This window comes from Protomyctophum parallelum (genome assembly GCF_964188405.1).
Source record: "Protomyctophum parallelum genome assembly, chromosome: 3".
Classification (NCBI taxonomy): domain Eukaryota; kingdom Metazoa; phylum Chordata; class Actinopteri; order Myctophiformes; family Myctophidae; genus Protomyctophum; species Protomyctophum parallelum.
In genome coordinates, this window is record NC_139698.1 from 4,686,758 (window position 1) to 4,699,957 (window position 13,200).

Sequence of the window (13,200 nt, forward strand, 5' to 3'; positions counted from 1 at the left end):
TCAATGGTCTCGCACCTTCCTACCTACATGACTGCCTGCCTAAATATGTCCCAAACCGCCCCCTAAGGTCTTCCACTGCTGGCCTGCTCGCTTTGCCTAAAAAAACAAACTCCCACTGTACCTTCGTCAGGCAGCCTCTGTAGTCATTTAACTTCTACACTCTTGGCAGCTTTTAACTGAATTTTGGGTTATTCATGTCCTCACTGCATTGCATTACTGCTGCGTGGCCACATGCTATGTCTAAGTATGCCTCTCCTCTATACTATACGGACTAGATACCCTGTTGTGCGATTGTTGTCATTGCTGTGTGTGTACAGGTGTGTTGCTCTGTGTGATTGTTGTCATTGCTGTGTGTGTACAGGTGTGTTGCTCTGTGTGATTGTTGTCATTGCTGTGTTTGTACAGGTGTGTTGCTCCGTGCCAACGTGACAGTCGCGTGGGCGTGTCAATGGCCTCCCAGGGGGAGGAGCCTCTGTCTGCTCCGCCCGCCCACCTCAGCTAGCACCTCCTACTGGACCGCGCAGGTACTGCAGCGATGTACCTCCAACGGTATAGAGCGTCACAGCCCCGCCCCCTCGAGAGACCCGGGAAAATAAATCCCCGTTCATTTTCCTCATAGACTTATCAGAGAGTATTTATTTAAAGACGTTTACGCCGCGGACCAAGCCAACTCTTGTCGTGACAAATCATGACAATAAACAAAATAATTCGGGCCAAACAATTAGAAAGTAGAAAAAAAACGGCAGGTTAATACAACACTTTTTTTTTCTTTTTTTCTTGTTTGTAATTATTTGTTTGGTCCGAAATATTGTGTTTGTTGTCGTGATTTGTCACGACAAGAGTTGGCTTCGTACGACGCTTAAAAGGTCTTTAAATAAATACGTTTTGAAATGTCTATTGGAAAAATGCATTGGGATTAGTTTCCTGGGCCTGGCGCTGTCATGAAAGGGTGCGCTCTATAGCGTACGATATACTGATACTGTATGTGTTTTATTCTAGAATTACTGTCTTTAATTAAAATATCCACAGAGCAATCGTCTGCTTTTAGACGGCTAAATGACCGTAAAAAAAAAAAAAACGTAGTTTCAACGTTATTTATAGACGGTCTATATTTAGAAGATCTGACCGACTATTTTTACCCCATTTTCTTAGACCATATTTTAGCCATTTAGCCGTAGACTACAAAAATGCTCAGTGGGATAGTTTTAGGCCAGTTACGACATTTATAAAAATCAATATAAATCAATAAAACTATTTGAACTATTAGTAATACATGACGTCCCCATCTATGAATCTATTGTTAAAACTAACATTAAACCTGTATATAGGTAATACAGTATTACCTATATACAGGTTTACTGTTTGTTTTTAGTTCAATGTTTGTTTTAAAAACGCCATTGACAATAAAGATAATTTAATGTTTGTTTTGTCTTAATGTTTGTTTTACATAATTTGTAAGATGATAAGCGTGCCCCTCACTTCACACGGGTGTGATTTTTATATAAATCATAATAATCAAAATAATACATTTAAAGTAAATGAAAGGTTGCATGGAATTTCTTTAAATTTTAAACGATTACCATTCAATGTAGACCAGATATGTCGTCTCTGCCTACAGGAAATGTAGTTTTACGCCACAGATATGTCGTCTCTGCCTACAGGAAATGTAGTTTTACGCCACAGATATGTCGTCTCTGCCTACAGGAAATGTAGTTTACGCCACAGATATGTCGTCTCTGCCTACAGGAAATGTAGTTTATATCACAGATATGTCGTCTCTGCCTACAGGAAATGTAGTTTTATGCCACAGATATGTCGTCTCTGCCTACAGGAAATGTAGTTTTACGCCACAGATATGTCGTCTCTGCCTACAGGAAATGTAGTTTTACGCCACAGATATGTCGTCTCTGCCTACAGGAAATGTAGTTTACGCCACAGATATGTCGTCTCTGCCTACAGGAAATGTAGTTTTACGCCACAGATATGTCGTCTCTGCCTACAGGAAATGTAGTTTACGCCACAGATATGTCGTCTCTGCCTACAGGAAATGTAGTTTTACGCCACAGATATGTCGTCTCTGCCTACAGGAAATGTAGTTTTACGCCACAGATATGTCGTCTCTGCCTACAGGAAATGTAGTTTACGCCACAGATATGTCGTCTCTGCCTACAGGAAATGTAGTTTACGCCACAGATATGTCGTCTCTGCCTACAGGAAATGTAGTTTACGCCACAGATATGTCGTCTCTGCCTACAGGAAATGTAGTTTACGCCACAGATATGTCGTCTCTGCCTACAGGAAATGTAGTTTACGCCACAGATATGTCGTCTCTGCCTACAGGAAATGTAGTTTACATCACAGATATGTCGTCTCTGCCTACAGGAAATGTAGTTTACATCACAGATATGTCGTCTCTGCCTACAGGAAATGTAGTTTACGCCACAGATATGTCGTCTCTGCCTACAGGAAATGTAGTTTACGCCACAGATATGTCGTCTCTGCCTACAGGAAATGTAGTTTACGCCACAGATATGTCGTCTCTGCCTACAGGAAATGCGTTTGCTGCGACCATGAGACTCGTTTCTGAATGTGTCTATATCAGTCACCAGAACCAATAAGGATATGAAGAGGGTTGAAAGTTTAACATGTTTTTTTTTCTGTCGTTCATCTTTCAGGGTGTCTTTGCGGAGAGTGGGGGAGGGGGGGGTGTGGGTTGGGGGTCATGGGAAGGACCTCAACCCTGGAGACGGAAGCCTGCTGCAGCTCACCGTCGCCATGGATACGCAGCATGGCAGCGGACTGCAGCTCACCGTCACCATGGATACGCAGCATGGCAGCGGCTCTGCTGCTCCTGGCGCAGCTGTGCAGCTGTGCAGGTAAACAATCAACGTCACGCATCGGAAGCAAAAACTATACACCTTTTTCGCTTCCGATCCGATCCCGATACCTCAATTTCTGTGTTTGCCGATACCGAATTCCGATACCAGTGTCGTGATCTCATGTTGTGTTTATCTAGTTTATATATTTATCTAGCTATACTGTATATCTTGTGTTGTGTTTATAGCTATCTAGCTATAGACCGATTCACAGAGGGTTGCCTCATGGGTGCGGCCATTACTGAGGTGTACTATTAAGCGCAGCAGCACGGATTAGCTACACCTGGCCTACGGAGCACCTGCTCCATGGATTACACCTCAGTAATGGCCGCGCCCAGGGCACGCCTCTGTGAATCGGTCTATATCTTGTGTTGTGTTTATACTGTATCTATCTAGCTATATATCTTGTGTTGTGTTTATAGCTTGCACTTTATATTTAATGTAACATCTGTATCTTATGATAATGTATATGTATGTCTGTTGTTATGTATGTTGTACTGTTTGTAATGTCTCTGAGAGCTTTTATTATCTGCTGTATGTTAAACGAAGTGCCCAGTTTGTTTGGGACATAATGAATAAACTTGACCTTGACCCCCTCCCCCTCTCCTCTCCGTCCCCCTGCAGCGCGGGGGACATCCTGTCAGATCCTGCGCTGCAACGCGGACTTCGTGGCCGCCACCCTGGACCTGGGCGGAGGCGTGGAGGGCCCCGGAGGAAGTGGCCACCACATGGGGGCGCTACAGGCGAGGAGCAGGTCCACCCTGGAGCTGGGCGGAGTGGACGGCTCTGGAGGCCCCCGGAGGCCCCTGGACCTGGGCGGTGGCGTGGAGGGCCCCGGAGGCCCCCGGAGGCCCCTGGACCTGGGCGGAGTGGAGGGCCCGGGAGGAGGTGGCCACCACACGGGGGCGCTGCAGGCCAGGAGGAGCTGGGGCTACTGCGGCGCGCTGCGCTCCTACGGCACGTGCACAAAGCGCACGGCCAGGGCCTGCCGCGGAGACCTGGCCTACCACTCCGCTGTCCAGGTAAGACTCTCCCTTTACACCTACCACTTTACACTTTACACCTACCACCTACCACTCCGCTGTCCAGGCGAGACTCTCCCTTTACACCTACCACTTTACACTTTACACTTTACACCTACCACCTACCACTCCGCTGTCCAGGCGAGACTCTCCCTTTACACCTACCACTTTACACTTTACACCTACCACCTACCACTCCGCTGTCCAGGTGAGACTCTCCCTTTACACCTACCACTTTACACTTTACACTTTACACCTACCACCTACCACTCCGCTGTCCAGGTGAGACTCTCCCTTTACACCTACCACTTTACACTTTACACTTAGACTTTACACCTACCACCTACCACTCCGCTGTCCAGGCAAGACTCTCCCTTTACACCTTTTGGGCTGTATTATGCGTGTCTCTTTGGCCACTCAGAATATAGCCAAAGAGCATTGATCACGCCTCCAGGTCTTTAGTTTATTCAAGTTAGGTAATAAGACCTGGTACTTAAGACACGCAAAATACAGCCCTATGGGTGAAAAAATGGGTTGCAAAATCGTGGGATAATAATAAATATCTACATCTAAAAAATAAAACTAAAATAAAACAACCTCTCTCCCGCAGGGCATCGAGGACCTCCTGATCCAGCACCGCTGCCCCAGGGCGGGGCCTACCGCCCAGCCCCGCCTCCTCCCACCCCCGCAGGCTCCGCCCCCCCCGGTGTCCTCCCCCGGGGAGGCGTGTCACCCACGCCTCCCGGCGGCGCCGGAGTACGTGCACTGCGGCGTGTTCGGAGACCCCCACGTGCGCACCTTCGCCGACGACTTCCAGACGTGCGCGGCGCGCGGCGCCTGGCCCCTGGTCGACAACCACTTCCTGTACGTCCAGGCCACCAACACGCCCACCGGAGGAGGAGGAGGAGGCGGAGCCCACTCCTCCACCGCTCTGACCAAAGTGAGTCGGGTTCGAGTGCTGTAACTTAAATCACACTTTTAAAGATTTTGGAGTGGTGCTCCATGCACTGATCTCACTGAACGAGATGTTATGAAATGGAACCTCAATAATATGAAAATGTGACTTCTATACAGAGGCTTACTAGACGTTTCCTCACCTTCTATACAGAGGCTTACTAGACGTTTCCTCACCTTCTGTACAGAGGCTTACTAGACGTTTCCTCACCTTCTGTACAGAGGCTTACTAGACGTTTCCTCACCTTCTGTACAGAGGCTTACTAGACGTTTCCTCACCTTCTCCAACTTGGACTACTTCTGTACATTTTCTAAGCCCCACCCACTGCACTCTGCTGTCCTTCTCTCCCTTTGAGATGCATGTTAAATGATGGGATTTCTCCATATGACTAATTGATCATTTCAGTAGCAAAAGATCTGTCTGTCTGTCTGTCTGTCTGTCTGTCTGTCTCTCTCCCAGATCACCATCATCTTTAAGAGCTGGCGTCGGTGCATCGATCAGCAGATCTACCAGGCCGAGCTGGACAACGTTCCGGCCGCCTTTGCCGACGGCTCCGTGACCAGCAGCGGCGGCGGCGGAGGCAGCGGGCGCCCGGGCGGGCGCCACAGCCTATCGGTGCATCAGCATAGCTCCGGAGGGCGCCACGCTAGCCACAGCCTGTCGGTGCACTCGCTGAGCCCCGGGAGGCACGCCGAGATCCGGGCGCCGCACATTGGCGCGGTGCTGGTGGTGCGCCAGAGCGGCCGCTCCCTGGGGCTGTCGGTTCGAGCCCCGCGCGCCGTGGCGGAGGCCTTCGGCCCCGAGCAGGACGTGCAGCTGTGTGTGTGGGGCTGCCCCGCCTCGCAGAGGATCCACGCACTCCCACCGCCGCCCGCCTCCTTTTCCTCCTCCTCTTCGTCCTCCTCCTCTTCGTCCTCCTCTTCTTCCTCCTCCTCTTCCTCCTCCTTCTCCGCAAGGTTATTATATAGTTATATTGTTGACTTCGGCAACTACAGAATGCAGAAGTCTTGACGTCACTCGCTCATCCCCTGGTTCCAAGTGTTTTTTTTCTCTAAGGAGAATAACATTGGGTCATCTTAAAATCGTCTCATATAAGAATTGTTGTCCAAAAAGTCTCTTCAGTCAGTCAGTCAGTCAGTCAGTCAGTCAGTCAGTCAGTCAGTCAGTCAGTCAGTCAGTCAGTCAGTCAGTCAGCCAGCCAGTCAGTCAGTCAGTCAGTCAGTCAGTCAGTCAGTCATAGTTGATGCAGTCTGTTTCTAGTGAAGATTCTGGTGAAGAACTAATTCGGCAGCAGTAACATTAGCATTATCTCTCAGTCAGTTGATTCTTTATATCCATACGAGTGAAACGGCCGGGATGATTTGTTTATTTTTCAAACACAGTTCTTATATTAGGCGATCTATAAAATCCCCCTATGTGGATTACAATGCAAACCTATTTTATAGACTAGAGCGTCGCAGTCCCACCCCCTTTCATGACGCCAGGCCCAGGAAATGAATCCCAATGCATTTTTCCCATAGACATTTCAAAAAGTATTTATTTAAAGACCTTTTAAGCGTCGTACGAAACATTGTGTTTATTGTCATGATTTGTCACGAGAAGAGTTGTCTTTGTCCGCGGCGTAACCGTCTTTAAATAAATACTTTCTGAAAAGTCTATGGGGAAAATGAGCAGGGATTTATTTTTCGGGTCTCTCGTGGGGGGCGGGACTGTGACGCTCTATACCGTAATGAAAACTCTCAAACGACTCTAACCTTTATTGTTGCTCCTCCTCCTCCTCCTCCTCCTCCTCCTCCTCCTCCTCCTCCACCTCCTCCTCTTCCTCTTCCTCCTCCTCCTCCTCCTCTTCCTCTTCCTCTTCCACCTCATCAACCTCCTCTTCCTCTTCCTCCTCTTCCACCTCATTATCCTCCTCTTCCTCTTCCTCCTCTTCCTCCTCCCCCTCCTCATCCCCCTCCTCCTCTTCCTCCCCCTCTTCCTCCCTCTCCTCCTCTTCCTCCCCCTCCTCCTCTCCCTCCACTTCCTCCCCCTCCTCTTCCTCCTCCCCCTCTTCCTCCCCCTCCCCCTCCTCCTCCTCCTCCTCCCCCTCCTCATCCCCCTCCTCATCCCCCTCCTCCTCTTCCTCCCCCTCTTCCTCCCTCTCCTCCTCTTCCTCCCCCTCCTCCTCTCCCTCCACTTCCTCCCCCTCCTCTTCCTCCTCCCCCTCTTCCCCTCCCCTCCCCCTCCTCCTCCTCCTCCTCCTCCCCCTCCTCATCCCCCTCCTCCTCCCCTCCCCCTCCTCCTCCTCCTCCTCCCCCTCCTCCTCTCCTCCCCCCTCCCCCTCCTCCTCCAGCAGTGCCCAGGCCCACTGCGTCTCCCTGCTTCCCTCCAGAGACGTGTACTACCGGGCGTGCGTGTTTGACGTATTGGCCAGCGGGCAGCTCAACGCCAGCCTGGCTGCCGTCGCCGCCCTGGAGGACGCCAGGGGAATGATCCACGACCAAGACCGGCTGCACCTGATGCCGCTCCCCCCTCCTCCTCCTCCTCCTCCTGCCCCCGTGGGGGGAGCGGGGCGTGCACACCGGCCCGGCCTCGCGGTCCTACTGGCGCTGAGCGCCGCCCTGCTGGGAGCTGTGTGGAGCGCCGCGATCTAGACCTAGAGGGGCCGCGATCTAGACCTATCCACACTTTTCCTGGGCTGTGTGTGCTCCAGTTCCTGTTGATTTCATTGGATATCATTGGCTCAAATCGACAGGAACTGGAGCCCGCAGGAAAAGTGTGGATAGGGGGCTTCACATACCCTCTGTTCTGAGGGGAACATTAGCCGTGAACAGCGTGAGCTTGTAGATCATTCTATTTTCGGCAAGGAGGGTTAATTGTCTTGGAAGGAAAGTTGAGAAGTACAGAACGGTCAAGTCTACTATACGTATTGGGGGTTTAAAATGGTTAAAGTACATTTACATGAATCCAACATTATTAATAGTAAGGGCTGCGTGTACAATAAATCATTAATTTACACCAGGCCGATGTGGTGCTGTAAACCACATCTATGGAATTATATAGTGTTGTGTGTCTCAAAGTAAAAAGTCGTACGATTTGTCACACACGTTAGCCAAGGAGCGGTTGAGCTGCAGCCAATGAGCGGTGAGCTGCAGCCAAGAGCGGTTGAGCTGCAGCCAAGGAGTGGTTGAGCTGCAGCCAAGGAGCGGATTGAGCTGCAGCCAAGGAGCGGTTGAGCTGCAGCCAAGGAGCGGTTGAGCTGCAGCCAAGGAGCGGTGAGCTGCAGCCAAGGAGGGGTTGAGCTGCAGCCAAGGAAGCGGTTGAGCTGCAGCCAAGGAGCGGTTGAGCTGCAGCCAAGGAGCGGTGAGCTGCAGCCAAGGAGCGGTTGAGCTGCAGCCAAGGAGCGGTGAGCTGCAGCCAAGGAGCGGTGAGCTGCAGCCAAGGAGCGGTGAGCTGCAGCCAAGGAGCGGTTAAGCTGCAGCCAAGGAGCGGTTGAGCTGCAGCCAAGGGGAGCGGTGAGCTGCAGCCAATGAGTGGTTGAGCTGCAGCCAAGGAGCGGTTGAGCTGCAGCCAAGGAGCGGTTGAGCTGCAGCCAAGGAGCGGTTGAGCTGCAGCCAAGGAGCGGTTGAGCTGCAGCCAAGGAGCGGTTGAGCTGCAGCCAAGGAGCGGTTGAGCTGCAGCCAAGGAGCGGTGAGCTGCAGCCAAGGAGCGGTTGAGCTGCAGCCAAGGAGCGGTGAGCTGCAGCCAAGGAGCGGTTGAGCTGCAGCCAAGGAGCGGTTGAGCTGCAGCCAAGGAGCGGTGAGCTGCAGCCAAGGAGCGGTTGAGCTGCAGCCAAGGAGCGGTGAGCTGCAGCCAAGGAGCGGTGAGCTGCAGCCAAGGAGCGGTGAGCTGCAGCCAAGGAGCGGTTAAGCTGCAGCCAAGGAGCGGTTGAGCTGCAGCCAAGGAGCAGTGAGCTGCAGCCAATGAGTGGTTGAGCTGCAGCCAAGGAGCGGTTGAGCTGCAGCCAAGGAGCGGTTGAGCTGCAGCCAAGGAGCGGTTGAGCTGCAGCCAAGGAGCGGTTGAGCTGCAGCCAAGGAGCGGTTGAGCTGCAGCCAAGGAGCGGTTGAGCTGCAGCCAAGGAGCGGTGAGCTGCAGCCAAGGAGCGGTGAGCTGCAGCCAAGGAGCGTTGAGCTGCAGCCAAGGAGCGGTTGAGCTGCAGCCAAGGAGCGGTTGAGCTGCAGCCAAGGAGCGGTTGAGCTGCAGCCAAGGAGCGGTTGAGCTGCAGCCAAGGAGCGGTGAGCTGCAGCCAAGGAGCGGTGAGCTGCAGCCAAGGAGCGGTTGAGCTGCAGCCAAGGAGTGGTTGAGCTGCAGCCAAGGAGCGGTTGAGCTGCAGCCAAGGAGCGGTTGAGCTGCAGCCAAAGGAGCGGTGAGCTGCAGCCAAGGAGGGGTTGAGCTGCAGCCAAGGAGCGGTTGAGCTGCAGCCAAGGAGCGGTTGAGCTGCAGCCAAGGAGCGGTGAGCTGCAGCCAAGGAGCGGTTGAGCTGCAGCCAAGGAGCGGTGAGCCTGCAGCCAAGGAGCGGTGAGCTGCAGCCAAGGAGCGGTGAGCTGCAGCCAAGGAGCGGTTAAGCTGCAGCCAAGGAGCGGTTGAGCTGCAGCCAAGGAGCGGTGAGCTGCAGCCAATGAGTGGTTGAGGCTGCAGCCAAGGAGCGGTTGAGCTGCAGCCAAGGAGCGGTTGAGCTGCAGCCAAGGAGCGGTTGAGCTGCAGCCAAGGAGCGGTTGAGCTGCAGCCAAGGAGCGGTTGAGCTGCAGCCAAGGAGCGGTTGAGCTGCAGCCAAGGAGCGGTGAGCTGCAGCCAAGGAGCGGTTGAGCTGCAGCCAAGGAGCGGTGAGCTGCAGCCAAGGAGCGGTGAGCTTGCAGCCAAGGAGCGGTGAGCTGCAGCCAAGGAGCGGTTAAGCTGCAGCCAAGGAGCGGTTGAGCTGCAGCCAAGGAGCGGTGAGCTGCAGCCAATGAGTGGTTGAGCTGCAGCCAAGGAGCGGTTGAGCTGCAGCCAAGGAGCGGTTGAGCTGCAGCCAAGGAGCGGTTGAGCTGCAGCCAAGGAGCGGTGAGCTGCAGCCAAGGAGCGGTTGAGCTGCAGCCAAGGAGCGGTTGAGCTGCAGCCAAGGAGCGGTGAGCTGCAGCCAAGGAGCGGTGAGCTGCAGCCAAGGAGCGGTTGAGCTGCAGCCAAGGAGCGGTGAGCTGCAGTCAAGGAGCGGTGAGCTGCAGTCAAGGAGCGGTGAGCTGCAGCCAAGGAGCGGTGAGCTGCCAGCCAAGGAGCGGTTGAGCTGCAGCCAAGGAGCGGTGAGCTGCAGCCAAGGAGCGGTGAGCTGCAGCCAAGGAGCGGTTGAGCTGCAGCCAAGGAGCGGTTGAGCTGCAGCCAAGGAGCGGTGAGCTGCAGCCAAGGAGCGGTGAGCTGCAGTCAAGGAGCGGTGAGCTGCAGTCAAGGAGCGGTGAGCTGCAGCCAAGGAGCGGTGAGCTGCAGCCAAGGAGCGGTGAGCTGCAGCCAAGGAGCGGTGAGCTGCAGCCAAGGAGCGGTGAGCTGCAGCCAAGGAGCGGTGAGCTGCAGTCATGCAGGGAATCATTTCATTAGTTGATTTGACCCCCCTATCCAACCCTGAGTGCCAAGCAGGGAGACATTGGGTCCCATTTTTACAGTATTTGCTCTCTCTCTCTCTCTCTCTCTCTCTCTCTCTCTCTCTCTCTCTCTCTCTCAGAGCTAAGGGGTCCTTGGGGTCGTTGAAGACCCCGGACATAGACACTAAATGTGTGTTGTGTTTTTAAAGGTACATTTCATGCACTGACGACGACGGTCCCTGAATGCGTGGACTGAGATGTTTGCCATACTCCTGGATCTTTTAACGAAGGATTTGTAACTCAAACAATTCCGACTTTTCTTTTCTTTTTCCCCCGTACGCGTGCAAGACTTTTTTGCCTTGACTGCTGCAGAGAGGCAGACGAGAAAGAAAGACAGTTTTCTAAGAACGAAAGTTTTCTATACTGCCGCATTGAGAAAGACATGAAGAAAGAAAGACCGTTTTCTAAGGCTCAGCTCAAGAATAAAGAAAGACAGTTTTCTAAGGCTCAGCTCAAGAATAAAAGAAAAAAACGTTTTCTAAGGCTCAGCTCAAGAATACAACAAAGACAGTTTTCTAAGGCTCAGCTCAAGAATAAAAGAAAGACAGTTTTCTAAGGCTCAGCTCAAGAATAAAAGAAAAAACGTTTTCTAAGGCTCAGCTCAAGAATAAAAGAAAGACAGTTTTCTAAGGCTCAGCTCAAGAATAAAAGAAAGACGGTTTTCTAAGGCTCTGCTCAAGAATAAAAGATAAACCGTTTTCTAAGGCTCAGCTCAACTTGTGCTAACCATCAGGGTACATATTTGTGAACCACTGAAGCTCCGTCATATCCTTTTTTAAGGGGCTCTAACTCCCCTCCTATGTCCAGCTTCTGGTGTGTGTGCACAAACGTTGTCCTATACACAAACATAAGAGTATATACAGTATGAATAGAGACGGCGCCCGGAGGAAACACTGAGGCGAATTGGATATAGTGGCCAGATTTGGTATTGCAGCGCTGAGCCAATTCTGGTCCGTTGACTATCATTGTGCACGTTCATGCATGACACGTGAACGCCGTTTCATACGTGAACGCTGTTTCATACGTGAACGCTGTTTCACACGTGAACGCTGTTTCATACGTGAACGCTGTTTCATATACGTGAACGCTGTTTCATACGTGAACGCCGTTTCATACGTGAACGCTGTTTCATACGTGAACGCTGTTTCATACGTGAACGCCGTTTCATACGTGAACGCCGTTTCATACGTGAACGCTGTTTCATACGTGAACGCCGTTTCATACGTGAACGCTGTTTCATACGTGAACGCTGTTTCATACGTGAACGCTGTTTCATACGTGAACGCTGTTCCATACTGTGAACGCGTGCAATGATAGTCAACGGCACAGCGCGTTATGTTATTGGGGGGCAAATCCATCCCAGAATGCACTCTGTTCCTACCCGGAAGGAGGAGTGAAATCGCCTCATGCGCTTTTGAGCAACTTAATGCAAGTGGATGGGAAGAGAAATCCGGTGCTGTCTCTATTCATACAGTATATACTCTAAGGTTGAAAAGATATAAATCGGAACAGTCAACATTGGTTTAACCACATAACAACCTATATCTATCTAGAAGCTCACAACACGTCGCGTTGTGATCTGTTATTATTGTACAAAAGCATTCAACCTGTTCCTCATGTTTCTACACCATATGCCCTACTGCCCATGCCCAACAGAAACAACCTGTTCCGCATGTTTCTACACCTTATGCCCTACTGCCCATGCCCAACAGAAACAACCTGTTCCGCATGTTCTACACCATATGCCCTACTGCCCATGCCCAACAGAAACAACCTGTTCCTCATGTTTCTACACCTTATGCCCTACTGCCCATGCCCAACAGAAACAACCTGTTCCTCATGTTTCTACACCTATGCCCTACTGCCCATGCCCAACAGAAACAACCTGTTCCGCATGTTTCTACACCATATGCCCTACTGCCCATGCCCAACAGAAACAACCTGTTCCTCATGTTTCTACACCATATGCCCTACTGCCCATGCCCAACAGAAACAACCTGTTCCTCATGTTTCTACACCTTATGCCCTACTGCCCATGCCCAACAGAAACAACCTGTTCCGCATGTTTCTACACCATATGCCCTACTGCCCATGCCCAACAGACTCCAACAGACTCCCTACACCCACACTGTCTGATACAAACAATAAGGCCATCACACGGCTAGCACTTTTACTGTATCTCATGACACTGATCATCCTCCTACTGTATCGCATTTTCAACCCCATGCCACCTGGACAAAGATACAGAACCTTGCCATGGAAAGAAAGGTCCGTTTCAGTGGGAGTTTTGTCCCCTCAGCCTTCGATCGCGGCATTAACCATTCTGACCGGGCACCCATTTTGGTGTCAGCATCATGTTATGCTTTAGCTATTTAAAAATAGCAGATCTACAAGCTCATATCGCGCCACCGAGTGGCGCGATATGAGCTTGTAGGTCTGCTATTTTTTGAAAAATCGAAGAGCGACTGACATTTTTAGAATCTGATCTCAGGTCAGAATGGGTTCATCAGACCAGTGTGTGTCCGGCGGAAACCTCGTATGAATCTGATCTCAGGTCAGAATGGGTTAAACAAACTGCCCCCCCGCCCTGCAGGCCGTATAGCTGACCATTTGGTTGCCCTACTCGTAGGATATTTGTGCTGCCCCCCCCCCCCCCCCCCCCCCCCCCTCCCGACGAGAGCGCTGCTATTCCTCGTGCAGATCGGCTAATTTAGCTGTTT

General features: G+C 51.7%; 1 protein-coding gene and 1 long non-coding RNA gene across 4 annotated transcripts in view; both read left to right on the forward strand.

Annotated features, from left to right (window-relative positions):
• LOC310855803 overlaps positions 1–2,698 on the forward strand; it is a 4,063-nt gene extending 1,365 nt beyond the window's left edge. The window contains exons 2-3 of the long non-coding RNA XR_014569024.1: positions 406–524; positions 2,676–2,698. This is a non-coding gene — a long non-coding RNA (uncharacterized lncRNA). The remainder of the gene's footprint in view (positions 1–405; positions 525–2,675) is intronic.
• A 40-nt stretch (positions 2,699–2,738) lies between these two features.
• Positions 2,739–13,200, forward strand: part of LOC310855707 (hemojuvelin-like) — an 11,134-nt gene continuing 672 nt past the window's right edge. Inside the window, exons 1-6 of one of the 3 annotated variants that reach the window (XM_083760819.1) lie at positions 2,739–2,876; positions 3,501–3,898; positions 4,509–4,838; positions 5,313–5,809; positions 7,186–7,996; positions 8,346–8,494. In XM_083760819.1, the coding sequence (XP_083616945.1) occupies positions 2,789–2,876; positions 3,501–3,898; positions 4,509–4,838; positions 5,313–5,809; positions 7,186–7,486 (1,614 nt within the window). In that variant the 5' untranslated portion in view covers positions 2,739–2,788 and the 3' untranslated portion in view covers positions 7,487–7,996; positions 8,346–8,494. Of the gene's footprint in view, positions 2,877–3,500; positions 3,899–4,508; positions 4,839–5,312; positions 5,810–7,185; positions 7,997–8,345; positions 8,495–13,200 lie in introns of those variants that run through there. The other 2 variants (XM_083760821.1, XM_083760820.1) reach the window with 2 other exon arrangements.